Raw genomic sequence first — 26,928 nt, forward strand, 5'->3', positions numbered from 1 at the left:
GTACAGTACCTGCAGTGAGTTAAACACATCTCCAATAAAGGCTGAAGACAGTAATCGGCCTATAAATATCATATCACCAGTGAAATATCAACAATAAATGAAAAATTCACATAGATAATAAGACTGATACCATTCACATATCTGTACGCAAAATATGAAGCTACTGCCAGCAGCTGACTAACAAGGGGAAACAGCTAACCAACCTTTGTCTGAGGTTCAAGAGTGATATCAATTTTCTCATTCCAGGCTAACTCTTTGCAAGAAAGCAAAAAAGAGTATTTACCAAAAGGTTAAACTTCCCATACAAAGAGAAACACCATTAATCTAAACATCCATAAGAGTGAAAGTAAAAAGAGTAAAACATTAAGAGTAAAAAAAGTAGAATAAATTAAGATAGAACATTGTATTACATGTTAGCCACAGACTGCTAGCTACAATAGCTAGCTTGGTTAGCAGTAAATTGACTTAATTAACAAATCAAGAGTTACAAAACAGCTGTAATAAAGTGCCTATAGATGATGGTCCTAATGGGCATTTGGGGAGTATATAAAAGCGGCTGTAACTGCGGTGGCGGAAACTGGTTGCTACAGAATGATATACTGAAAATAACTGCTTTAGAATGAATGTTGTTTATCATAATAAATGACATTAGAACAAAATATAAAACAAATAGCAAAAAGTAAGTTTGTTATTGTCCAGCTTCATTGTTGTTACAGCCACAAGTTGTGATGGATTGAGAGAGACAGAGCTGTACAGATACTGATATCCAGCTGCCTGCATGTCTTTCCTGAACATTTCCAGAATGAAGATGTGAGGTCGACTGTAACTTGCCAAACCAAATGTAAATCATCCATTATAAGCATTGTCTTTAATACAATATAATGCTTTCCTCTGCCTTCTTTTGATGTCTGATTAATACACTGGCAGACTCTCTATAGGGACGCCATCATCAAGCCAGTAATTACAAAGCCAGACAATATACAAATAGCACATGGCGTGTACACAATGCTGGGATGAATAGAAACACAAAGGAGGACCATGCAATTGATGTAATTATGGGGCTTTTAGTAAGAGTCTTTTAACTTTTGTATTACATACCGACCACTAATGTCTTATAAGACGTGGAACACTTGAGGAATTCTCAGGCTAAATCCTTTGGCTTCAGAAACAAAGGGCTCAAATGTGGGCTTACTGTGATTTAAGTACTTTTGATGGGCAACACTGGCATTGGATACTTCTAAAAGCAAACACGTTTTTGTTCAGAACTGTGTCCATTAATCACTCTTAAAAGGTCACCCAGTTAAATTCAGTTATCAGTATATTAAAAGAACGATTCATAAGTCAGCGCTTTCAATATTTGTTAATAGAATGTATATATTCTTTCAAATTATAGTAAGAGATCACTCTAATGCTTTTAGTAGACTTAGCAGCGAGGGCCAGCACTCTATTACTGATCTTCATGTAAGTGTCTGCATGTTCTGAAATAAAAAGAGTTTGTATTATGCACAAACCAGGTAGGATGTCAGATTCAGATAATTATTTTCCTTACAAGCTGCAGCTGACATTGGCTGACTTAATGTTTGAATGTGAAATTGTGTTTGTCCTCTGAATACTCTACATCAGGTTTAATGTGTGTTATATCTTAGTTCCTTGTTCATACATTTGATCTATTAAGATAGCAGCAGGACCTGGCAGGGATAAGAGATAGTCCTTTAAGGCAGAGCCAGGCTTGCTGTTTGCCTATGCCTCCAGACTTCATGCTAAGTTAGGCTAACTGCCTCCTGGCTCTAGCTCCATAGGTAATATATAGACATGACAGTGGTATTGATCATCTCATCTTACTATCAGCAAGAAAGTGAGTAAGCACATTCCCAAAAATGTTGCACTATTCCTTTAAAAGCCCTATTCTGTCATTGCATAATTGTGTATCTTCTTGCTCAATGCTTGAATGCAAATCTTATATTTAGACATTTGACAGAATCCATACACAACTACTTCTTGCCAGTCTACATTTCACATTCGTGCCACGTAATTACATGCTGCCAGCACAAAACCAGAATTGTTTCCTTGTCTCTGCTCTTTTCCTTTTCACATGACACGTGATTTGTTGCAAACATCTAAATGAATATTCATGAGAAATGTCTGCTGAGAGTTAGGGGTGGCATTCGGCTAGTGATGAGTTGCTAGTTGCATGAGAGCAGACTGACTGTGGTGATGTAGAGAAAAAGATGTCCTGCACCACCAGCGTCTGATCCCATCAGAGTCAGAGCAGATGAGCTAAATCATTTACAGATGTATGAATTATAAACTGCCATGGGCACCCGTCATGTGGGAATTATTTGTGGAAAGAGGTGAAGCCTAAAACATGCTGTACATGTGTAAACGAGGATATTACAACAATCTTTTGCTGTTTATATGTGAGGTAATGTGTCACCCCAATATGATCAATGCTTCGTGCTTGTTTGTTTGCATGTAATAATTCATGCAAGCACACACTTCTATCTAACGGGGCAGCTATTATGGGGAACTCTCAAGTTAGTATCTGTACTCAATGTGTGTGTGTGTGTGTGTGTTGCTACCTGCCAGAATGATTTTTCAAACTTTAGAAATGCAGAGCTGTGCTGGCCGTGTTGGACCCAGGCCAATTCAAACAGGGCTGGATTGTGACTCTGACATGTCTATGAGCTGTAAGCCTGCAGAAGTCTTTGTCTGCTGCTCCACAGAGTCCATAAGGCTCCAGCACCTGCGTCAGAAACACAGACCAGCCTTTGTCATCCCCAGACTTTAAGTGGTCCCATATAAGACCAGCTGTGAGGGAGTGATGGATATCAGTCTCATGTGACTGTGAGAGAAATCACCCCCGTAGTTTAGGGCTGGAAAAGTGAATTTTTACTGTAACACATTTATAAAATATTTGGGTAATGTCAGAATGGTGGTAATGATGGTGGCTAGGGTGATTACATTAATGGCAATAACAAAATTAACTGTGGTAATCATTAAATCATTATGATTGCATATTTAGTTGAACACTGGGAGAACACCTGTGTCCATGACATCATAGCTGACTGATGCTGGGGGTTTATTTTGCTTACACATACAGTAAGTTAAGTAAGTCTAAAAAGAAGTCTTTATCCCTTTTACTCCTGATCATTATGGATTATACATTAATAACACAACCATCTCTAAAAAATTTTTGTCCTGAAGTAAAATTTATAAGTTGCAATAAATCACTCTCCTGTTTTGCAGAGGTAAAGTGTAAACGAGTGTCATCCTTTTCCAGGAAAGCAATGAACTGTCTCATTAGAGATGTAATGGATGTTTTCAAGAAGGCATCTTTAGGCCCATTTCTGTTGGGCTTTGTGACTGTATATGGAATCGGCCATTGTGAGAACGAAACTGTTGTATGCCTGAGTCACACAATGATCCGCTACTCACTGCTGGTGGGCTCCTCTTCAGATCTGAAGATACAGATACTAAAATAAAGGGATGATGCTGAAGTGGCCTTCTTTATAACACTGAGAATGATTATAATACTGTGCTAGTCTGGCTTTCAATTGTTTGGGACATTAATATATTGCAGGTGTGTCACATCAATGTAGAAGAGGAGGAAACACACACAATGGTGCATGATATAAACACAATTAAGTGTGATGTCAACTTGACTCTGTGGGCTCACATTATCTGGATTCCCAGAACTTTTTTTGTTATGTTGTTTTAGAAGAAGATGGATGGTTTCCTCGAGGCAGGCCAGAAACAGTCTCTGCATCATTTTCTTTCAGCATGTTCTCAAGACCAGTGTCTTTTGTCTCATTTTCAGTTTACATATTAACAAGCAGAAACAAGCAGTCTGTCAAAACATTGGCCTGATGTTTCCTCGATCAGTGCGTTGAACAATTAATCAGGTGTCTTTTTGCTGCTTTAAATGGTGATGGTGTAGATAGCAATAGTTTGGTTTTGGGGATTTGGACTTTTCTCCTGTTCACCCATAGAGGGACAATCTCACTTGGATGCCTTTTTTTTTTAAGTCTTCTGATGTAGTCTGAAGATAGTAACTGAGCTAAGAAACTGTATGGAAAGACATAACAAAAGTACTAATCAGTACTACAGTTTCAACTCATTGAGTCTGTCTAGAAAGTACACTATATGTTTATTAGACTACATTGACATAATAAAAGCTAATTAGTTAATTCACCAATGTTGCATCTTTTGTTAATAGAACTAATATAATGATAATTATAATCTGTCCCAGACTGTAACAATGTACATTCAAACACTGGAACTGAACTGTGCCAAAATGTCTGGACTTTTTCTTTGGTTTCATTTTCCTTCCACCTCTGAGTGGGATGGAGTTGTTAATCTTTCTGAAATCACACATCAGAGTTCCTATGTACTTTTACACCAGTGTACTGCATCTGTTGGCTGGAGCCACTGCCAGACTTTCTAACAGACTTCAACAAGGTGTTCAAAAGGTGGTTGATGGCAGCTGCTTATTGTGCAGCTGGAAAATATTCAAAGCTGAGCAGAAAAGTTCACTCATTTGAGTTTTTATTGGCAGTGGTTTGGAAATGGTGCTCAAGGCTGAAGGTGTTAACATATGGTTACTTTTGTTTGAAAATCTATTGCATCCAAGTCCATACACACAATTTATTATTTATTATTTATCTATGAAATCTATATGATCTATATATCAGCCAGGAGTTTTGCAGTTTATGACTTGGCACCAGATGTTTGTGATGTTACCAGAGCCAGCCAAAATACAAATTAATCTTTACTTTATAGAGGGTTTAGGCAGTAGGTTGATTGCTGTTGATACACACTGGATTGTAGATTATATACTTTGGCAGCCTTATACTAGAATTATCAGTGGACAAGGACCAAACAAGAGTAGAAGGAGTTAAGGGTTCACTGGTTATTATACAACTCAAATGAAGCTGTTCTGTGGAGTAGGTTGTCAAGTGGATCTATAGCCCCACATCTGTATTCTGAAAGTATGTTTAGGGGGTTGGTTAATTCTTTATTCAAACAGGTCTTACTTAATTGAGGACACTTTTACCAGTAGGGACCTACTAGAAAATTTTAAACATATTCAAGAATCACACCCAAATGTAAAGAAGTTGTTAGATACATGAGAAGACTGACACAACTGTCATGTTTGTACAGTACATATGAAGCTGCAGCTGGTTAGCTTAGCTAAGACCAGAAACTGGGGGAACAACTGGCCGTGGCTCTGTCTAGAGGGAACAAAATCTGCCTTCCAGCACCTTGTAAGGCTCACTAATGAACATGTTACATCTCATTTGTTTCATAAAACATGAATCTTTGACATAACCCACTGTAAAACCACAAACTAAACATGCATTGTTTTATTCTATTTTATTTTGTGTAAAGAAATTAGATACAATGTGTTAATTAGTGAGCTTTTGGGGTGCAAGTATAGGCAGATTTTGTTACCTTCATCTATGTTACCCTATTTCTGTTTCCAGAATGAATTTCAACCCCCTCTCTCTATGGATAATAACTGATATAAAGTGATGTGTGTGCATGGTAACAATGCCAGCAACACTGAGTAAAGATTGCATTGACAGGTAGCCTAAATGGTTTATCAGTTTATTCAAGGTTGATGAGATTGGATTTGACATATGGTTGCAGAAGCTTTGCACAGTGAGATGACTATGCATCAGTTCTGTAAACCAAGTGGCCTTAAAAAGAACAGGAGGAGATAAGGGTAGTAGGTAGTTTAATAGGTGTCGATTCATTTTGAAGAGAGAGGAAAAAAAAGAAAAAGAAAAAAGACTGCAGCGTGAAAGATGGAGTAAAGATAGCAGGATGAGACAAACTAAGAGAAATAATTTGAGAGTCTGAAGTCAGAGATCAGGGAGGGGAAAGTGAGAAAGAGGGAGAGAGCAGGAGTCAGGTCGAGGAGGAGGAGGGAGGCTGAGAGAGGAGAGGGGAGCAGAGAGGCAGGCTTTGCCTTTTCTGGTAGTTAAAGCCACGGACAGAACAAGCAGGAATTCTTCATGCTGCAGAGGGGCTGAGATATAAACCAGACACTAGAAGTTGATATATGACGAGAAGGGAGACAGTGCTGTCCATGGACTAAACTTCAGCTACTGGTAAGGTATTGTAAACCAACAGGCACTGTAGTTTTTGTTACTTTTTACCCATGCCATGGAGTATTCTTGGGTGGTCCCCTGTAATTTTATTTTTCAACCGACTGAGAAACATTTAGTGAATTGTACTTATTGAATTGAACATGTTTCCACAGTCACAGTGAGTGTTTGTTACTTAGTATTAAACATCCCAGAGGTGATGAATTACTATGATGATGAAATGAGATTAATCATATATGGATGAAGGATCCTACTGTGCGCAGATTGTCAAAAAAGAAAGAGAAAAAGAAGATTCATCAAGTGTACGATGCAAGATGGATGAATTGATGACTGATTAGTGATTTTCGGAAACATGATGTGATATCACACTCGTGTCTTTTAGTGAGAAAGTGAGGAGAATCTTTTGGGCATCATGGACGATGACTTTGACCGCCGCATGGAGCTGAGGAGGCAGAGGAGAGAGCAGATGCGCCTCGACGCTGACAAGTAGGTGAACCCACTGAGAACACATAAATATATGAAGAACATATGTTGGACATATGTCGGGTATTTGTGTTTATTTAGATGTACAATTTTGATTGTGTTATCTTGTTTTGTTTTGATGCGATTCTGATGTTGTCGTTTTGTTTTGTTTGTCCCCTTTTTCTGTTGGTTATGTTATGTTTTTGTTATTAAAAAAACAAACAAACAAAAAAAAAATATATAGAACACATACATACAGACAGACATGGACATTTAATCATGAGTGAAATTCAGTCCTAAAAAGGTGAATGCATGGTAAAAATCGTACAAGCACTATAAAAGGATGGGTGACATCCTACACCATATTATCTTAAATCAAGGCCTCATAGTTTCATCAGTATTTGACTGTCTGACTCACCATTCATGAGATAAACCGGACGGCTTCAGCAGACCATATTGGATCATTAAGGCCTAATATTCCCACTCATTTATAAACCACATCTGCAGTTGTTGACAGTTATTAGACAGCAGCTGCTCACGAGGAAGTCACTCTGCATAGGTGTGTATGTATTTTTGCATGAGGGATTTGTGAGTGCCTGTGTGACTCCACATGAAGCAGCAGAGTAGAGCAGACAGGACTTGGATGGTTCTCAGGTGATGACAGCTTAATGATCTTGACTGCCTTTTCACTCATTAGGGAGTCAGTCGGCTGTGTTGCTGTTTGGATTTGTCTCTTGCTCTCTGTCGTCTCCCTCCCTCTCTCTTTGTTCTCATATAAATATACAGTACTGTTATAAAGTCATTACTGTCATCCAGTTTGGGAGTAAAGTATGCACTCCTGAATGTAAAGCTGCATTTTTAAATGCTTGGATAAACTACACTGATATAAACTGAAAGGGTGAAAAAAGGGTTTGAGAAAAATGAGCAAAAACTCAGGTCACCTGTCAGTTGTTTGATAGCTGTATTCATAATTAGTGCCAAAACAAGTACAAGTAATTTAGGAACCACTGAGAAACAATATGAACCAAACAAACCATAATCTGCTGTGAAACCCCAGGGACCTCATGTGATGTCATCAGCCCAAGTAAAGTGAAAACAGCTGTGTTAATTAACACAACTGTTCACACCTGTAGCTGTCAGCCGCTACTTAATTAGTGAGCCACATTTTACCACATTGGCATTTGTTACAGCACTACTGGCTTCCCTTTACAGTGATGCAGAGTTAAAAGGATAAGTCTGGTGGGGATGGTGGTGTCTAAATGTTTTACTATTGTCAGCAAATCCATCCCATGGCAAGACCAAAACCAACAATAAATTTATCCTGGTAACAAGTGTTGTCTTATTCCTGTGCCACAGAGCTTCATTGTTGTCTAAAATGTGTTCCTTCATTATAATGAATGTGGGCACTGTACTTTATTTTAAGTTCATTGTAAACACCATTCTTCTGCAACAGCTACTCATTAGAGCACCCAATTTGTGTTAGTCCGCGGCTGAAAATAGTCCCCAAAAAATGCACTACTTACTCAATTTTCAGTATTAATAATTAGTTAAATATTAGTAATTAGCTTTCACATACAATGACCAGGTGTTCTGGGAAATGGTTTCACTTTTTCTTTTTCTTTTATGGTTGGTGTACAAAATACACTGGAGACGGTAGTTTACATCCAGACCCTGGTCTGTGGTTAGGTTTAGGTTACAAAAAGGTTAGTGAAAGATTGTGGTTTTGGTTAAATGTAAATAAACTCATTGTGTCAGAAGTCACTGTTAATTTTTTCTGTAATAAACCAGACCATGACCTTTTGCTAACCTTAACCAAGTGCTGTGAGTGGCTATACATAAGCATAAAACTGTTTAATAATCATAAAGTCACTATAAGTGCATGTTGTGCTGCAAGATTGGATGTTTTGCTAGAAAACAAATGACAACATAACAACATATCCTGTTACGGTAATAGAAAACGTAATCTGGTCACAATTACAATTCCTAAAAAATATATATAAACATGATTTCAAGGGGACAGGGTTGGGTCTTGGGGCTCACAGAGATGTTGGAGCTAATGGGTTGTTTCTTTGGGCTTTAAACAGGATGTGTTAGAAATATGTAACATTATCAGTTTTATCCATTAAGAGATGATGATGAAATTTGGCCATGGCTACATCTCACAAATCACTTTCCTTCAGTTCAGGAGTCAGTTGCTGTCATATCAGATGTCCTATCAGAGCCTCAATGAAAAAAAGGAATTTTCTCACAGTCTTGAAGCCAGCTCTGCCAGCCGTGCCAACACAGCCTGCCTTGCCTTTTTCTGCCTCTCACCGCCCTCCTGCTTCTCAGCTCCTCTCTGCAGCCTGAGGAAATACTGCAGACGCTGGAATGTTTTGACTCCCATTTTTATTTCAGCACAACACATCCTTCTCTGAATGCTTCAGCTGAAAGTTTGAGTGGAGTTTTCAGTCTCTTTTCCCTCATCTCACTCTGTTTTCCTGATGGCCAAAGAAGCCCTCATCATATTACCCCTCAGGTAACTCATCTGGAAATGTAACAGTAAAAATCTCACAGCAGGCCTCTAGCTTTGGGTGGAGTAATCTAATTGAATTACTTCCTCGATGATTCCTTGTGGCAACCCGTGCCATTTGGAGGAACCTCTGCCTGGGGATTTGCTGGATTTCCGTCTCATTTGGGCCTTTGTCTCTGTTCTAAACACAGAAAGGATTCTTGTGGTTCCCATCCACCTCTTCCTCTCACAACATCTGTAAATCATTGTACTGTGGATTCAAGATGAGCAGAGTTAAATAATACCCATGCGCTATCAATGGGCCATTTCAAGCTTTCTCCCTGCCTCATAAAGCCTGGTGATGCTTGGAAAGATAGTGTGGCATGCTCAAGTCTCAATGTGAATGTTTTTCACAGTTGGATCAAAGTCAATGACGGGATGTTGAAAGATGTGGAGGATTGAGGGAGAGACAGGAGGGCAACAATTTTGGCATTGTCTCTCATCTCTAATTCTACATCTAGTATTGTTTCCACTCTAGAAAGATTTATCTCTTCCTCTTTTCTTCATCCTGTTTTCCTTCATCACCTCATCTATTTCCCTCCACAATGTACATAAAAGGGAAATTTGACCTCACCCAGATATTGTCATCCATTGTTGATACAGTCCAATGTCCAATTTCAAATGTACTTGATACAGTTTCATACTTTAGGCAACATAGTGGTATACAGTCACCTTTAAATATATAGTGCAAGTTGTATTATTCCAGTGTACTTGAACAAGCAACATTCAGCTGTAAATCTGAAATAGCAGAAATAGTTGCACTTGTTCTGGGTAGTAAAATTATGCATATTATTCATATTAGGAGTCATTCTCACTGTAAGACGTATAAGCTCTAAACCTGAAACATTAATATTTAGTATTAATATTCATACCCAAGGCACTAAAACATAAAAACAGTTAAACATTTTCCCGGTATCTCTGACGTGCACAGGAGCTGAAATAATTACTCAAATAGTTACTCTGCAAAGAAAATAAACCTATCCACATTCTTGCACGTCCGCATACAGGTATTCAAAACCCACGTTACCTCCGTGTGACAGCAGTTAACTCACCTGTAAAGCCAAAACCAGTAGCCTGACGCTGTCGCATGTTTTCAAACTTCAATATAAATGTATAGTAATACAATATAAATGCTCAAAATAATGTCACAAACTCCTGCAACACTGACGTACAAATAAGACTTGGTTGTTCAAAGGTAAGTATTATTTTTTACCAAGCACTAACCTACAATCTATAAGTAAAGTTCAGCAGTAAAAACACAGAACAATTCGCTTTCCAGATTGCATGTGGGGTATGGGCGGAAGTTCCCCTTAGAGGCAACCTGAGCGCAACTGCGTCCATGACAACAGTTCCACCTGTGGTGGCTTTACCGTCCTCCTGTACAGTTCACATTACAGAATTACATTTCGAAATTATTACTAATTTCCCAGGCTGATGACATGCTCTTTAAGTCGCTAGAAATTAATACTTGATAAATAAAATTTGAAATTAACACAAAAATGGTCAAACGTTTGGGCGTGCCACATTTAGCTATTGCTCTATAGCTAACGTTAGCGCTGTGTATTTACCAGTCTAGAAGAAACGTTGTGAGCTCAGCATCAAACGTCATCGTTTTACTTGCCCAGAGCTGTCTCCAGCGGTGGTAAGCAACACCGATGTTAACTCTTGTTAACTCTATCCTCTACTAAAGTTAGCACGCTAACCAGCTAGCCGCGGCCCGTTTCGTTACTTTCTGATAGCAACTCACGGTAGCCTCCTGCTCAGAGGACATATAACTTCTTGTCTTGTAAATACAACAATGGCCGAAGCTCTTGTCAAGAGACAATCATCACCACCTGCTACCAGCAAGAAACCAAGTTCAGCGGAAGAGAAAACTTACAAAAAGCATATTTTAAGTCTTATTTCAGAAGTGATTGTCTCATTTTGGAGTAAAAATACATTTTTATCATTCAACCAACTTGTTAATATGTACTGGCTATCTGCATATGTGATGTTTCAGTGTGGGTTACACCAACGATGATGATGATGATGAGGAAGCACGGGAGCGAAGGAGACGTGCGAGGGAGGAGAGAAAGAAGATGAGGGACTCAGAGGACTCTAGTACCATTGATGTGATCAACACTAACAGGTACAGTGTGTAGATGAAGGGACTTACTGTAGTGATGCAAGAGTCACAAGACAGAAACAAACCTCCCAAGGTTTTGTCGACTTAAATGTAATGTAAATATTCTCCTTCATGATGGAATTTCTCTTAATACTTTAGATCAATTAAATAATTAAAAAATATATGCTTCTACAGCAAAACATGCTATATATATTTCACTTAAATTGAAGCTGAAACAGATCAGCTGCAGTTACATTATCAACAGCATTGTCTGTACTACGTTTCATTGCCAGTCAGTGAGTTCCATTGCTAGTCATGAGCTCAAACTAATTTGTGTAAAGGAATGGTATCAAAGTGAACAGTGAAGACAGTTAAACAGCTGGGGAAATAAAAACTTCTGTTTTTTAATCAAACTTAATCAAATGCATGAGTCAGGTGAGGGGTGAAGAAAAAGGGGAGCGTGGCCACACATTATATTACAACCCACATTACTTATTAAAATAATTAAAATAATGATTACAAGGTTCCTCGTCTAAGATTGAAGATTAGCTATGTCTGTTTGGTCGTTTGACCATTTCTCAACTTGTTGTTATTCCAAATCATAGAGTGAAGCAGAAGACTTGATAATAGATCCCTGTTGTGTGTGTGTAATTGAGTTCACGTCCTTTACTGCTTTATGAACAAGTCGATGTCATGTTTTTACAGTGTCACAGAGACTGGGTCCGAGTCCTCCGCCACCACCACTGGTGCTGGAGGTGCAGATGATGACCAGGCTTTGCTGGAGCGCCTGGCCAAGAGGGAGGAGCGGAGGCAGAAGAGAATGAAGGAGGCCATGGAGAGACAGAAGGAGTTCGACCCCACCATCAGCACCACCAACGGCACAGACGGCACACTGGAGGAGCAGTCCTCCATCAGCAGCAGCAGACAGCGACACACAGAGGAAGAAGAGGAGAAGAAGGAGGAGAATCCTGCCCAGGAGGAGGTGGCAAACTCCTGGAGGAAAGAGGAAGAAGAGAAGAAGGAAGAAGAGAAGGTAAAGATGAATTTCTAGCTTTTTCTGAAGCAGAACATGTACTGAAGAGGGACAAAAGATTTTATATTCTAAAGTTATTTTTACTCTTGACAGGAATCTGTTGAGGAGTCAAGAACACCAACCACAAGAAATGAGGTATGGTCTCTTATTTTAGCTTCCTCATGACTTTATTTTGATAATATATGCACAGAAAATTATAGAAAAATTAAATAAATATAACTTCTCTCATAGGAGGAGGCTGAGGTTGATGTAGGGAAGAAAGATGCTCCTGAGGAAGCTGTTGACGAGGAGGAAGAAAGGAAGAGGAAAGAAGAAGAGGAAAAACAGCAGAAAGAAATGGATGAAAAGCTAAGGATAGAAGAGGAGGAGAGGCAAAAAAGGGAAATGGAAAAGCGAAAGAGAGAGGAAGAAGAAAGGCAGCTGAAGGAGGCGGAGGAAAGGAAGAAGAGGGAAGAGGAACAACAAAAGCAAAATGAAGAGAGGCAGAAAAAGGAGGAAGAAGAAAAACAGAAAAAAGAGATGGAGGAAAAAATTAAAAAAGAAGAGGAAAAACAGAAAAGGGAGATGGCAGAAAAGAAGAAAAAAGAGGAGGAGGAAAAACGAAAGAAAGAAATGGAGGAGAAAAAGAAAAAGGAGGAGGAGGAAAAGAAGATGAAGAAAGGGCAAGAGGAAAAGAAGAAGAAAGAAGAGGAGGAGAGACGGAAAAAGGAGATGGAGGAAAAGAAGAAAGAAGAGGAGGAAAAGCGGAAAAAGGAGGCTGAGGAGAAAAAGAAAAAAGAGGAAGAGGATAAACGCAAAAAGCGAGAGATGGAAGAAAAGAAGAAGAAAGAGGAGGTACTGATGAGATTGTTTTTTTTACCAACAGCCAAAACCTGGAAAACCCAAATGAGGTCTCTGTCCACAGAATACAGACATTTGAATGTGACACTAGTCCTTAATCTCTTGGATTAAGTGGCACTGGGGGACCACATTCGATTCGTCCAGGCTTTGCAGATAATTGCTGTGTGATAGTTTTGTGGCCTGGCCGTAGATCACAGTGTTTGGTTTGCCACAAGGATAAAAGAGGAGGTGGTATCGAGGATGTCACATAGTGATGTGCCCTCATTTTACATCTGTGCTGCATTCACTGTAAGGCCTTTGACTCCACATTTGTCTAATGGCTAGTTTTTGTTTTTGTGGGTTTTCAACATTATGTGTTTGAACTGAGCCTGCTGTTTTCATCATTTTGTTAATCTTGTTCCTTTTTTTGTCGTCTGTGTAAAGGAGGAGAAGCCAAAGAGATTTGGTTTTAAGGAAAAGGTAAAACAAAATTGATTGTCATTCATAATGAATGCTTCTCTAATATTGAAGCTGTATATTAAGTAGGAACAGCGTTTTGACGTCTAACTTTTTTCTCTCTTTTTACAAGAACGAACCAACCAAACAGAACGGAGCTTTCGCTGAGAATAAGCTTAAGAAGATGGACAAGACATCAAGGTAAATCTTGCCTGACTCCTCATTTCAGTAAGACACAATGTTTTAACCTACACCTTTCATGTGTGGCTTTTCTGTCGTCCATTTAATTACTCATACATGCCATTTCATTAAAGTGTTTGATAAGAGGTGGACGGTACTATGGACCGATTATGAGAAAATTGGCCCATGGGCACAGACAGAAAAGGCCCTCCATGCCTCCTATAGGGACCCCTTGTCTGAAAGAATTCGGTCACATAATTTTGTGAAGTAGTAACTCTTCAAACACTTCACTGCAAACAGAGGCTCTGGACCAGGGGCCCCCTGACCTCTTGGGCCCCTGTGCCTAGTGGGCCTGTTCAGTAATCCATCCATGGGCATTGCAAATTAAAATGTATTTGTATGTATCTTCAGATTGGAATGATAAATCCCTCAGAGTGCTTTCAATTCGATTCAGTACAACTTTATTTATTTCTGTAAGGGTACGCAGCAGACTTCTATCATTTTTAACTCATCAGTAGGATGAAACGTGAGTTTGTATACAACTTATGTGTTTGTGAGCAGGGACAGCACTCCCTCCACAAAGGCAGATGACGTGGAGCGACAGGAGGCCGAACGTAAGCTGCAGGAGCTGAAGCGCCGGCGAAATGACGCAGAGAGCGAGGAGTTTGAGAAGATGAAGCAGAAGCAGCAGGACGCAGAGGCCGAGCTGGAGGACCTGAAGAGGAAGAGAGAGGAGAGGAGGAAGATCCTGGAGGAGGAGGAGAAGCAGAAGAAACAGGAGATGGAGGACAAGAAAACCAAAGAGCAGGTGAGAGATCAGAGATCGGAGAGTAAGTCTCACTGTTAGAGGAGTATGTTTGTAACCAGTGACAAAGATGAGACCGTAAATTGTGGTTTTCATAACAGGAGGAGAGGAAGAGGATGAGGGAGGAGATAGAGAAGAGGAGGGCAGAGGCTGCAGAGAAGAAGAAACAGAAGGAGGAAGACACCACAAAACCTGTGTTTGCTATCAGTCCCAAAGGCTCCTCCAAGGTGAGTTCTGGAGTAGTGGTTCAGACACCTTGCAGATGTTCTACAGGGTTTCCAGCAAAGTAAAGAACTAAATTTCACAATAATTTGATAAGAAAATAATGTATCTTCTTACTTATTCATCTTTGATATTTCCATCCCAATACAAAATGGATTTTTGTTTGTGTTTTTGTATGCTCACAACATTTCTCTCCATGAACAGGGTCCTGGTTTCTTTGGATAATTCACAGACCTCACTGTCAGCAGAACTACTGTCACCAAAACATAGTCCCCATGACAGCTGTTGACATTATGGTCTGTGGATTATCCGGAGTTAGGGTTGTTAAATTTTCAAAATGTTCCAAATGCTTTTGAGCACTGCAAAACAAATATCATTTATCTGCATGGGTAGATGCCACTATAGGTAAGTGGAGAGACCATTTAAAATGACCTCTCTCTCTCTCTTTCATAAGACATGAATTTAAACTAGAAGTGTACTCATCAAACACTGTGCAAACAATATACAGTTTACCCATAGCAAGGCAGCAAAACATACATGCCAGATGTTCTCCAAGTATTAGCTTTACATTTCAACATATGACAACTGTACATATGACAAGTGTTAACTGTACATTAAGTTCCTGTGGTGAAAAAGACCTACAGAACATAGTTATCCTGTAAACTTTATACAGTTTTATTGTAGGATAAAGCATAGAGAGTCACACAATCTAGTTCTATGAGACACATGTTGGGCCTTCCACAGCTTGTCTGGCTTTGTCCATAGATAATTAAATCCACCTACCAGCATCTTTAAAGCTCCTTGTGTTTGTAAAATCACAATATGTCATCTCTACAGTGTTCTACGTTGTTTTTATGAGGCAACCAAATAAAATGTAACATATTACTTAGTGAGCTTTAAAGGTGCCCGTAGGCAGATTTTGTGACCGCAGACAGAGCCAGGCTAGCTGTATCCAGTCTTTATCTAAAGCTCATCTAACCGGCTGCTGACTCTAGCTTCATATATGATAAAAAGACATGAGAGCGATATTGATCCTCTCATTAACTCCCAAGCGTTGCTACCAGTCAGTCTTCAAACTTTAGAGCATTATACAGGATGTTTGTTTCCTCCCATGTAGCAGCAGATCTGTTTGCATTTGTTTTCTCTACAAAAGAAGCAAAGCTTCTTCCCTTTTCCCTTTCCCTTTATATGGTCAAACATGTTTTGATCGTTAGTTTTGCTACTTTCCTTTCAATTTATGTTTTTAATTCCTCTTATATCAGCCATATATTGATAGTTGACAAGAATTAAAAAAAGATGTGCTCTGGAGTCTGAACTGTACTCAAATATGGCAGTGGACGAACAAGACCGTGACTGGGTAATTTTCTTGCTGGAGTATTTTTGGAGGAATGTTGACAATTGTGTGTGTGTGTCTTTTCAACTCTGCACGTACATGGAGAGTGTAATTCATTTTGAACAGCAGGCTGTGTGTGTGTGTGTGTGTGTGCGTGTGCGTGTGCGTGTGCGTGTGTGTGTGTGTGTGTCTGTCTCTGTGTGTGTCTCTGTGTGTGTGTGTCTCTGTGTGTGTGTGTGTGTCTCTGTGTGTGTGTGTGTGTCTCTGTGGGTGTGTCCTGGCTCCCTTACAGCCAAACTCTCCAGCTCAATCAGTCAGGCACCAGTCAACACAGTGTTCAAGTACAGAGAGACCTTCCCAGGGACAGACTGGTCTGCCTCTCAGTGAGGTCGTCCTGGAGACTAGAGAGAAGCCAGGACAGCTTGACCAAGTCCAAATTATTTATGCGTGCATGACAGTGACAGACGGGTTTGTAACTTTAAACATGTTGTTTTGTTTGTGCAGATCGGGGCGAAAGCAGAATTCTTGAGCAAATCAGCCCAGAAAAGGTGAGACATGAAAGGGGATCTTGTGGTGTAGTAAAGTATAGAACTAAAGAAACACAAATGAATGAACCAGCGGTTGGTGATTGGCCATATTAATGCCCAATATGTCGTTCATTCTTACAGCACCGCAGCCAGAGTGTCACACACTCCAATTGTCTCCAAGATAGGCAACAGACTAGAACAGTACACTTCTGCCCTCCAGGTGAGACTTGACAATATTATTCACTGTCCTCAGCAGCAGTAGAAGAGATACTAAGATCCTTTACTGAAGTAAAAGTACCCATACTACAATGTGAAAATACTCCATCACAAGTAAAAGCCTGCATTCAAAATCCTAAACTATAAAGCATTATCAATAAACTGTACTTAAAGAATCAAAAATAATGTATAATTTTGCAAAGAAAATGAACCGTTACAAGTGATATATTTTTTTCATTTTTTTTTTTACTTTTTATTAAATCATTAGAGGTAGTTAATTTAAACCACTACAGCTACACACACTTTAGTCCCATGTTTCCCAACCGAGCAGTCAAGCCCTCTCTGAAGGGTCACAAGATTTATCTGAAAGGCAGTGAGATGATTAATGGGGTAGGAAAGATGGAAAAAACAAAGTTAAGCAAAAAAAAAAAAAAAAGAATCTTTTGGACTTTGGACTGAATCTTTGCTTTTTTGTGAAATATTGGGTAGTTTCACCACTTTGTGCCTAAAACAGAGCGGTTTAGTTGGTAAATGTCTCCTTGGTGAAACTGCTATCAACTCATACACATTGTCTTTAATCTAAAATCTTGATCTGTGAAGTCACTACTAACTATAGCTATCAAAAAATGTAGCAGAAGTTAAAAGGAGCATGAAATGGAAATACTCAACAAACACTTCAAGTACAGTACTCGAGTGAATGTACTTGGAAACTTTCCACCATCGATCCACAGTCAGTGTTGAGCTGTTTTTGCCATTTACAAAGTCATGAAATCCATCCTCTGTCTCCACAGGGAAACAAAGAAGCCAAATCCCCCAAATCTCCAATGGCAGATATTCCTACAGGAGGCACGCGTAGCATCAAGAGCATGTGGGAGAAGGGCAACGTCGGTGGCTCCTCTGAAAGCCCGGCCCCTGCCAACAAGGTGAAGGATTGAGAAAGTGAGAAGGATAGACAGGTTAACTGATATGTGATCCAGTATTTGAGATGTCTCTTTTCCCAGGATGTGGCTGGTATCAAAGGAGGTGTGGCTGGACGTGTCAACAGTTGGATGGCAAAGCCTGCAGAGGCAGAGAAGACAACACCGGCACCAGAAGCAGCATCACCAGCAGCAGCAAAGCCGGCAGTAAGGCCTGATAAATCCTCGTCTTGATCACACGAGCTATTGTAAATTAGACACCAGTGTTAACTTCAACAGAGTAATCCCTCGATATTCTGTACACGCTAATGTCCTCATTTGCACATCAGCATGCCAGCCTTTTGTTGGCTGCAGCCTTTATATCTGAGCTCCAACAGTGGGCAGTGTCTGGAGTCTAGTGACACCACATGGACAGTTTACTCAACAGCATCTGCCAGCAAAGCCCCAAACACCCTGTGTGTGTTATTCTTCACATGACCTGAAAGTTATGAATGCAGTATTCAAGCATAAACCTGCGGGAAAACATTGGATTGAAGTAGAATATTCTTCCCCACTGTTACTGACAACGGCTGAATACCAGTGTGCCTCCTTGCACAGCCGTTTCTACGCCTCACCATCAATCACACTGGTCTCTGTTGGTATTTCAAGATTGTATTACAGCCTATACAGCCCATAAATCATACAGTGCTTGCAAAAGGTTTTGACTCTGTGTCTGCCAAAAAACAACATATTTTTGTCTCACTGTGACTCCACAATCAAAGTATCCTTCAGCCAAGGGTAAAAGGCCACATCCCTTCACATTCATCACAAAGAGCGAGATTATTATCCTATTCCACAACACTGACAAAACAACCAAGACAAGTGCACTGAATTATTAATTTTGTTTATTTACTATGATATAGCGCCATTAAGTGAGGTCACTTGTAGCCGGGTACTTGGCGGTCACTGTGTCCTTCTCTCTTAAAGTAGGACATCAGCTGCTAACCCTACCAGGTCTTCTGGAGACATTACGCTATGTCCACAGGCAGTGGCATTGCTGGATGAAGTGCGACATTGTTCCAACTTGAAATTTACGAGCAAGATATCTTTAGTGACAAACGTCTTGGCCAGAGGAGCAGTTGCATCCTTGCTTTTACTTCTGTGACAACACTTCCCCCTGATGGGATTAAGCTGTACAGCAGTATAGTGCATGTCTGTATCTTTAAATGTCTCAATTCTCTTCTGTTTGTTAACTGTGTTAACTTGTTTAATTCTCCTCTGCCTTTCTTTCCCCTTTGCCAATGCACTCCTTTCTTCAGCTTTCCTCACTCAAACTTTTCCTGCTGTTCTTTGTCCAATCTTCAAACTGGTAAAGGTACCTTGCATACATTATATCACAACTACAACTAATAATCACAAGCATTATAGATATGGATAGAAATCATAATTGCATACGACCGGTGGTGGACATTTACTCAATTACTGTATTTAAGTATGGTTTTGAGGCACTTGCACTTTACTTGAATATTTCCATTTGATGCCACTTTATACTGTATTTGTACTCCATTATATTTCAGAGGGAAGTATTGTAAACTTTACTCCAGAATACAGAATACCCAGAGTACAAATACTTTAAAACACATTTTGCTGATAATACAATTTCACTTTAGTAAGATTTTGAATACTTGAAATGAAGTATTTTCACATTGTTGTGAAGGAACTTTTACTAAGGTAAAGAATCTGAATACTTGCACGAGGCTAAAAGGAGCATGGTGGTTCTTTTTTTTGTTATAGGATGTGAAACCAGGTGACGCTGGTAACAAGCGTGGCATGTGGGAAACCAAGAAGGGCTCTGCGCCTGCCAAGGTAACACGCATACGCCTCTTGAACTGTGTGAGGGGAGGGCGATGTTAATGTTTTAAGGATTGACAGTGACATGACCCTGTTTGTTTGTTTGTTTCATTCAGTCTACCTAATAGATGAGTGAGAGAGGTAACATTCAGTGCACGTTCCAGCAGGCATGGTGTGACTGATGATGTGATGTTTACACTGTTTTTACACTGTTTTTGTTTGGAGTTGTTCTTTCTCAGTTCAGTCAATTCAAAAGTTAAACATTATTCAATCAAAATCTGTATACATTCATTTTCAGGAAGGGACTGAATGGATATTATTAGGGAGCTAAGGGGGCAGACAATGGGAAGGGATATGTATTATATGTACTATTTCATTCTTCCCTTGTCAATAAAAAATATTAAAGGTTTCCTGCAGAGGTTTGACATCTAACAGGACTATGTAGCAATTTTTTCGTGAGTGGGTACACATTTTGTCAACAAGTCCTCCGACCTCACACAACCACAGAGGTCGTTTGACCCCACCCTCGGATAGGACCCACAGGAGCGCACCATTGGCAGGCTATCAATAATAATAAATACTAATGGAACGGTCACAGTTCGGTTAGGTTGAGACACAAAAACTACTTGGTTAGGTTAAGAAAAGATCATGGTTTGGGTTAAAATAAATATGTTCTCAAGGTTAGATTTGAGCGTCATGGTTACAGCAATAAACCTGTAGTTAATGTTGTGGCGTGGTCATGGATCAAACAAATAACACTGACTATCGGTTTCAAACAGGAAACAAACAGCTGTCTCCTGTGCTTTGTTGACCCATCCATCCACCTCTCTCCTCCTCCTAACATAGACTTTGTTACTCTAAGTACCACGTCACCTGGCTTCCTCCTTCACTCCTGCCATAATTACTACAGCCACTAGAGGTCCCCTAACAATCAAACCTAACCGAGTTGTAATAAGATGCTAGTATGACCAGTATTGGCTCCGCAGTCGGACTGGCCAAAAAAATTCAGCCTTGGTCTTATCCGCTGGGACCGGCGTTATGAATGACACTGACTGAGCCGGTAAAAATTTAAAAAACAGTTGATTTTGACGACCAGTAGTCCCCATGGCCAGTCTTCCTGTGCTCTGGTCTTATCTCTTTCTTTGTCGGAGGCCTTTTAGACAAAAACGTGTTTTTTTTTTTTTTTTATTCCAAAAGGAGGAAGTTCACCTGGACGCTGCATACTGCACTGTGCCGTCTCACCTGTGGGCGATCACTGTGTCTTTATAAATGTGGGGAGGGCCAAGGTTTTAACAGGAGGGACTCACATGCACTAACATGTAGGTTATGCGCAGCCGTCCTGGTTACCAAAACAAAGAACAGCTCAGATTACAACAGGCACAGTGGCGGTGTGACTTCTTTCTACGCTCCTTTCTTGTTTACAGAACCTTTAAGTCCTGTAATTAATTTTTTTTTTTTTATTATGAATTGAAACAGTAGATTCAGACCCGTCCCCAATAATGATACTCATACAGTCCCTAACTCATAAGTCTAAGCACAAGAATCATCTCTTGTTAAAAGCAGGATGTATGGTGAATTTCAAATCTCTGGTTGAGCTGCCTGAACTGAAATGGAAATACTGAATTTGATGTGATGAAGTGTGGATTTCTGTATCCCTCTCACGCACACAGTGTAATATACACTTTATTATCTACATGCTGTCATTGGTTCCCAGACTGGCTTTGAGGACATAGATAGTATTCCTTGGCTCTGATGTTGTTGTTCATTTATAACATGGATTATTTTCAAACATGAGTGTGATCTACAGAATATATTGTTACAGGACTTCTTGGCCGCACTGTGCACAGCTTTTTCATGCCAACATAGTAGCTGCATTGCAGTGAGGACGTTATAGTTGAGTGTATGTGGTTACGGTTGTATGCCGATGTATTTTATTTGGTCAGGAGTGCTTTAAAAAGACTATTTGATGTAGGACTTCACTCATTGTTTTCATGGAAGAGTCTCTTAACACTTAAGAAGTAACATATTTAATGTCTGTGGGAGTATATTATTAATCAAATCAGTCCACTTCTCTCACCCTCACCTTCTCCTATATATCCACAAATGAAACAAAGCTTTTCATATGATGTCATTTCTTAGAAACTCTATTAACCTGAATGAAGCAGTAGCTATTCTTCCTGGGGTCCAAACACCTAAACTCAAGATTAATCCCAGAATAAGATGAAGAAATGTTTCGACACCATCATCTGTTTTCACTAGGGTATACTAAATATGTGTTTACCGAGTTATTTCCTGCGTCTTTCCTTCATCCTCTTGTTTACAGGTGGCAGTTGGAGGAAAGAGCAAGTTTGTCACAAATGGTAAGTTTGTTAAGTGATTGGAAATAGTGGTTGAATGTAACTAAGTACATTTACTCAAGTGCTGTACCTAAGTACAAATGTGAGGTACTTGAACTTTACTTCAGCATTTCCATTTTATGCTACTTCACACTTCTTATCTACAATTGAGGGACAAATATTGTGCTTTTCACTCCAGTGTATTTATCTATAGTTACTGTTTATTGTAGATTAAGATTTTACACACAAAGCTATGATTGAGAGTTTTGCTATAAGTTAAACTATCTATGAAGTTTTTAAATTAGCTTCACCATGACCAGCTGCAACACTGAAACACTGTTTACTTGTTAATGTATCATGTAACATTGACAGGGTCTATTCTGCCTCATAATGGGTACTTTTAATTTTAATAATGCTTTCACTTAAAGGATAGGGCCACAATTTTTCAAATCAGTCATGCTCAAATGGACTCAAACAGTTATTGATTCCTCCTCTCCATAATGGCCAACAAAAGTTATTTTTCCTAATGCGCTTTCAGGGAGACCAAACCTACAGTCCTTGATCAGTGCAACAATAATAACAACAATATTAATATATCTGTTATTATGAGGCTTCATCACTTTGACAAATTAACTGGGTGTCTTTCAAAGTCATAGTATTTTTAGGGCAAAATTCCCTCCTGTTGTTTCCTGGACGGTGTTTCTCTGCTGACATGCAGTGCAGGAATATTTCCACAGAGAGCTAATTCGAGCATGAGCTCAAAGAGTATGAATAGGACAAATGATTCAACAAGCAAAAACTTTTTCATCGTTCGTATATGGGCATCTGATCATTGTTTTTAGAAAGACTTGAGACATATTCTTTAAATATAATTTTAGATGCAAGGCCTTTACTATATTGAGGTAATGTTACTTTTACTTTTGAAGTTGCTACATTTAGTTAATTAAATAAACTAAATTAAATTAACTAAATATTTCCTTCACCATTGACTGTAAATGTTTACTACATGTAAAACCAGGGTTTATCCTGATCAGTCCTGGGGGAAGCAGAATTTAGTAGAGTCGTCTCTGTCCTTCACACCATTTTCTGGACGAGGAGGGCAGGCCATGACTGATTTATAGCCCCCTGTGGACACTACAACCCACCAGCCTTCTTTTGTGCCAGAGTAGCTGCTCCCTGTAAATCAAATCTGCTGCTGGAGATTATTGAGCATTGGCTCAGCTCTATGGCACTATGGTCTATATTTAAAGAAAACCCTCACCCTGACCTTGTTTCCCAGTATAAAGAAGCTTCCAGACTCCTGGCATGGCTGTCATGTCTTTGCACTGCACTGTTCACCCGGTGCCACCTGGGCTGCCCAGTGTCGGCGAGCTGTTAGGCATACCACAGTGCAGCTGCTTGATTTTCACATTACAACTGACTGCTGGGAAGGATTACTAACCGTTTAAGCAGCAAAGCGGGCTCGATCACCGGGCTTATTCACTCAGTGCTAATGATAAAGACCTACTATGTTTCCCTGCAGCCTGGAAGAAGAGTTTAAATGTACATTGATCGTGAAAACAGACATTCACCTATCATGGATGTTGGCTCAGTCAAGCTGATGATCAAAAGTCAAATTTCTTCTGACAAGCCCTCAGTGCTTGAGCCAGAGTGTGAACAATTGGAGTGGAAAAGCGTTTGTCGAGCGTCAGCTTCGACCCTAAATAGCGATCGTCCCCGCTTCTTCATCAGAAATAGACCACAGAGCAATGGAGTAAAGGGCAAATGACGAAAGTTACAGCTTTCAATCATCAGACAGAAAGGTGTCCTGGCTTCGACTGCAGGGTATGTGTCAGCAACAGGAGGACTGTGTCTGATGTACAAACGCACACACACATACATTATGTACATAGAGAAATATGGATGTAAAAGCTTTGATTAACAGCCCTGAGACTAATCTCGTTTGACACCTCATAAATTTTGGTAAACCAGGCAGTTTTAAATGCAACAATGACGGACACATTGACTAATTTATCTTTAATGTCTCTCTTTCTATTAGCAGGTGTAAGACCGTAACCATTGACATCCCCTTTTAAATCAAACCTTACCTGAAGGCTCTGCTACTGTGTGTGCATCCATATCCCTTCAACACACCTGTGTTTTGTGAGAAGTTCACACCAGAATGAGGAAAAGACGAGGGACCATGATGAGTGACGTTAAAGGATTCCACCTTCAAAGTTTTCCAGCTTTATTTTTTATCACCAACCTTTGTCCACGCATACAAAAGTAAAAAGATATTCATGTTTATCCATGAGACTTGACTTATATATTTTTTTATAAGAAATTCAAAGATGTCATTCCTAATAAGGTATGTTAAACCACATGTTAAATGGTTAATAGTTAATGGAGTAGATTGTGTAGTATCCATCTGGTTAGTCCTCGATTTTTTTCCATTCACAAAGTTGAAATAGCAGCTTTAGCAAATTTCAGATAGCTGTCAGGATGCTTCAATGTTATGTTTCTTTCAAGCCACACCGACATGTCCACATGTCCACTCTTCCTGTGACGCATTTGGGCTTTGATGTTATTGTTATACAGCATATACCCAATAATAAGCATAATACACTCACTGCTTTTTGGGATGATAGTCACCGTTTGGACTCCATAGAAAGTACAGTATACTGCCACTCAGCTGGAGGTTGGGTAATTAGCCTGTACATATTTAGTTTGTTTCATTAGTTTGTACCACTTTTTCATGAGGGACTCTTTAAAGAAGGTTTATAAATAGCAAGTAATGCCTTTTGTAGTGGTTAATAAATCACTGACTATTGTTTTATAGATCTGTTATAAGTCATTAAGTCGTGAAGATTCTCTGGCTGGTGTTTACAGTTTTGGTACCACTTTCTAATAAGGCATCCCTCAGGATTTATAACTTATGACTTTAGTGGTTAACAAATCATTTACCAATGCATTAAGGTCAGTTATAAGGCTGTTGGACAGTCGGTCCATCTCTTCCAGAGTAAAGAATCTCAACATCTACTGCACAGATTGTCATGAACTTTTGTACAGACATTCATGGTTCCCAGAGGATGAAGCCTGCTGACCTTGGTGATCCCCTGAGTTTTCCTCTGGCGTCACCATGAGGTTGATATTTGGGGTTCTGAGTGAAATGTATTGACAATTATTGGATGGATTGCCATGAAATTTGTCATAAACATTCATGTCCTTCTCAGGATCTTTTGTAATGACTCTGGTGATCCTCTAACTTTTCATGCAGCACCATCATCAGGTCCACATTTTTCATTTGTCAAACACTTCAGTTTATAAGTGAACACCAGCAAGACTATTTGCCATCACATCGTCCTCAGCTCTACTTTGTGCTTATTGCTAATTAGCAAATGTTAGCATGCTAACAAGCGACAATGAGATGATGGGTGGGTGGATTATTGTAAAACCCCCTGCATTTAGTGAGTTCTTAGTGGATTACCAACATGTATAAATGCATTATTACCAGATACATATAATGACACCAGTCAAAGGGATTTTCTTTCTTCTCAATAACCTACAATTGATCTATAAAGCATTTGTAAATGACTTGTTAACTATTAATAAAGCTATTGGTTTCACACAAGTGTCCTTAGACCAGAAGATCATATCAGTGGCACATTCTGGCCAGGGCTGCAGCCAGAGTAACACAATATCTAAGCAGTTCAACATCTTCTGTCAGCAACACCTTGGCCTGTTATCTCTTTGACTTGTGACAGGTCAAGAATTACATTAATGCGTGTGCAAGCGAGTATCCACTGTAAGAACTATTCAGTGACCAAATGCAGCTCTGTTTAACAAGCATGTAACAGTCTTGATGCTTTTCTTCTCTATCATCAGTTTACATGCCACCGTCAGCAATGAGGGCTTGCAAGACAATTTCAATATGCACTCTAATAGTAATGCCTGTAATTAACTTTATATTGTATCCTGGTATTTCTATCAGTCAGCAGTGCACATGAGTTGAATCCTGCCAAAATGTATTGTGAGTCTTTCAGTATTGTTGTGGTGGATTTGCTCTGTTTGAATGTTTGAAGTTATTGTTTGTGCTTGCTTCAGCAATAAAAAAAAAAGAAAAAAAAAGTTTGTGTTGTAGTTGTGTTGCTTTGTTTTGACCTATTGGGGGCAAATGTTGCTTCACGTCCTTCCTAAACGCTTGTGAAAATATGGAGTGTTGAAACCTGAGCAGCTGCTGAAAGCTTGGATGGATTTATGATATTTTACCAGGACGTGAATGAACCTGCAGAATGTGTCTGTGTGTGCGTGTGTGCGTGCGTGCGTGCGTGTGTGTGTGTGACAGAGCTGTAATGTCCAGCTGTCCAACAATAGACTGACTGGCCATAGGGTGCTGCAGTCACATGAGTAAGAAGGGTTGGACTATGTATCCTTGATGCTCAACCTGTTTGTGAAGCTCAAGGAGCTGAACTCTGTCGCTCGTCTCTGAGCTCCCTCTGTCTGGGTCACAGGTAAGGACGCTCCCATGTCAGTACTTTAATTTAAAGCCTCGTTTAGTCATAAATGTTGATAACTGAATAAATGATTGTCATTTTGTGATTGTGTTCACTGCCTGTGTTCAGATATTTTTAAGCCACATGTAACAGAAATGACTTCACATCGTTTTCCGCTGTTAGAACCAAATGTGACTGAATTGCAACCATAACTACTAACACAAAGAATTAGATTACTTACCATTTAGAAGCACTGGTATTAATGGATTTGTACTTAGCAAGATTTGTTACCCACAGTAAATTCACCCTGTGAGACAACATAAATTAAATATTTGTACTCGATATTCTACTTCAATTCAAGTTTGAGGTTGTTTTTTACTGGAGTATCTCTGTTTTATGCAACTTTATAGTACTTTCATTTAACTTACATTTAACTAAAGTGATGTGACAGCTGTGGTCATTCACTTTTCAGACATTAAACACCACATGTACCCTGCTCTGACACAAAATAGAATGAATATTTGTAGAGTAATGATTTGAGGTCAAAGTAACTGA

The 26,928-nt window shown here is 39.5% G+C and overlaps 1 protein-coding gene across 1 annotated transcript; it reads left to right on the forward strand.

Moving 5' to 3' along the window:
• Positions 1–5,959: 5,959 nt before the first annotated feature.
• Positions 5,960–25,988, forward strand: LOC111229771 (non-muscle caldesmon-like). The gene is made up of 18 exons (XM_022756242.1): positions 5,960–6,113; positions 6,493–6,596; positions 11,123–11,251; positions 11,933–12,260; positions 12,354–12,395; positions 12,492–12,631; positions 13,037–13,094; positions 13,524–13,559; positions 13,669–13,736; positions 14,274–14,523; positions 14,622–14,747; positions 16,580–16,623; positions 16,744–16,822; positions 17,610–17,741; positions 17,820–17,942; positions 19,509–19,580; positions 21,889–21,925; positions 23,940–25,988. Exons 2-18 carry the CDS (start codon positions 6,523–6,525, stop codon positions 23,954–23,956), a joined length of 1,755 nt encoding a protein of 584 aa, XP_022611963.1. The 5' UTR covers positions 5,960–6,113; positions 6,493–6,522; the 3' UTR covers positions 23,957–25,988.
• The last annotated feature ends 940 nt before the right edge of the window (positions 25,989–26,928 follow it).

The sequence above is a fragment of the Seriola dumerili genome, unplaced genomic scaffold (genome assembly GCF_002260705.1).
Source record: "Seriola dumerili isolate Sdu_G_001 unplaced genomic scaffold, Sdu_1.0 BDQW01000242.1, whole genome shotgun sequence".
Classification (NCBI taxonomy): Eukaryota; Metazoa; Chordata; class Actinopteri; order Carangiformes; family Carangidae; genus Seriola; species Seriola dumerili.

What these genes read in the sequence shown, in the direction of transcription:
- LOC111229771 (XM_022756242.1), top strand. Translation starts at nt 6,523, where the DNA reads ATGGACGATGACTTTGACCGCCGCATGGAGCTGAGGAGGCAGAGGAGA. An exon ending in GATGTGATCAACACTAACAG is followed by an intron (nt 11,252 to 11,932) that starts GTACAGTGTGTA and finishes ATGTTTTTACAG; the next exon opens with TGTCACAGAGACTGGGTCCG. An exon ending in AGCAAATCAGCCCAGAAAAG is followed by an intron (nt 16,624 to 16,743) that starts GTGAGACATGAA and finishes TCATTCTTACAG; the next exon opens with CACCGCAGCCAGAGTGTCAC.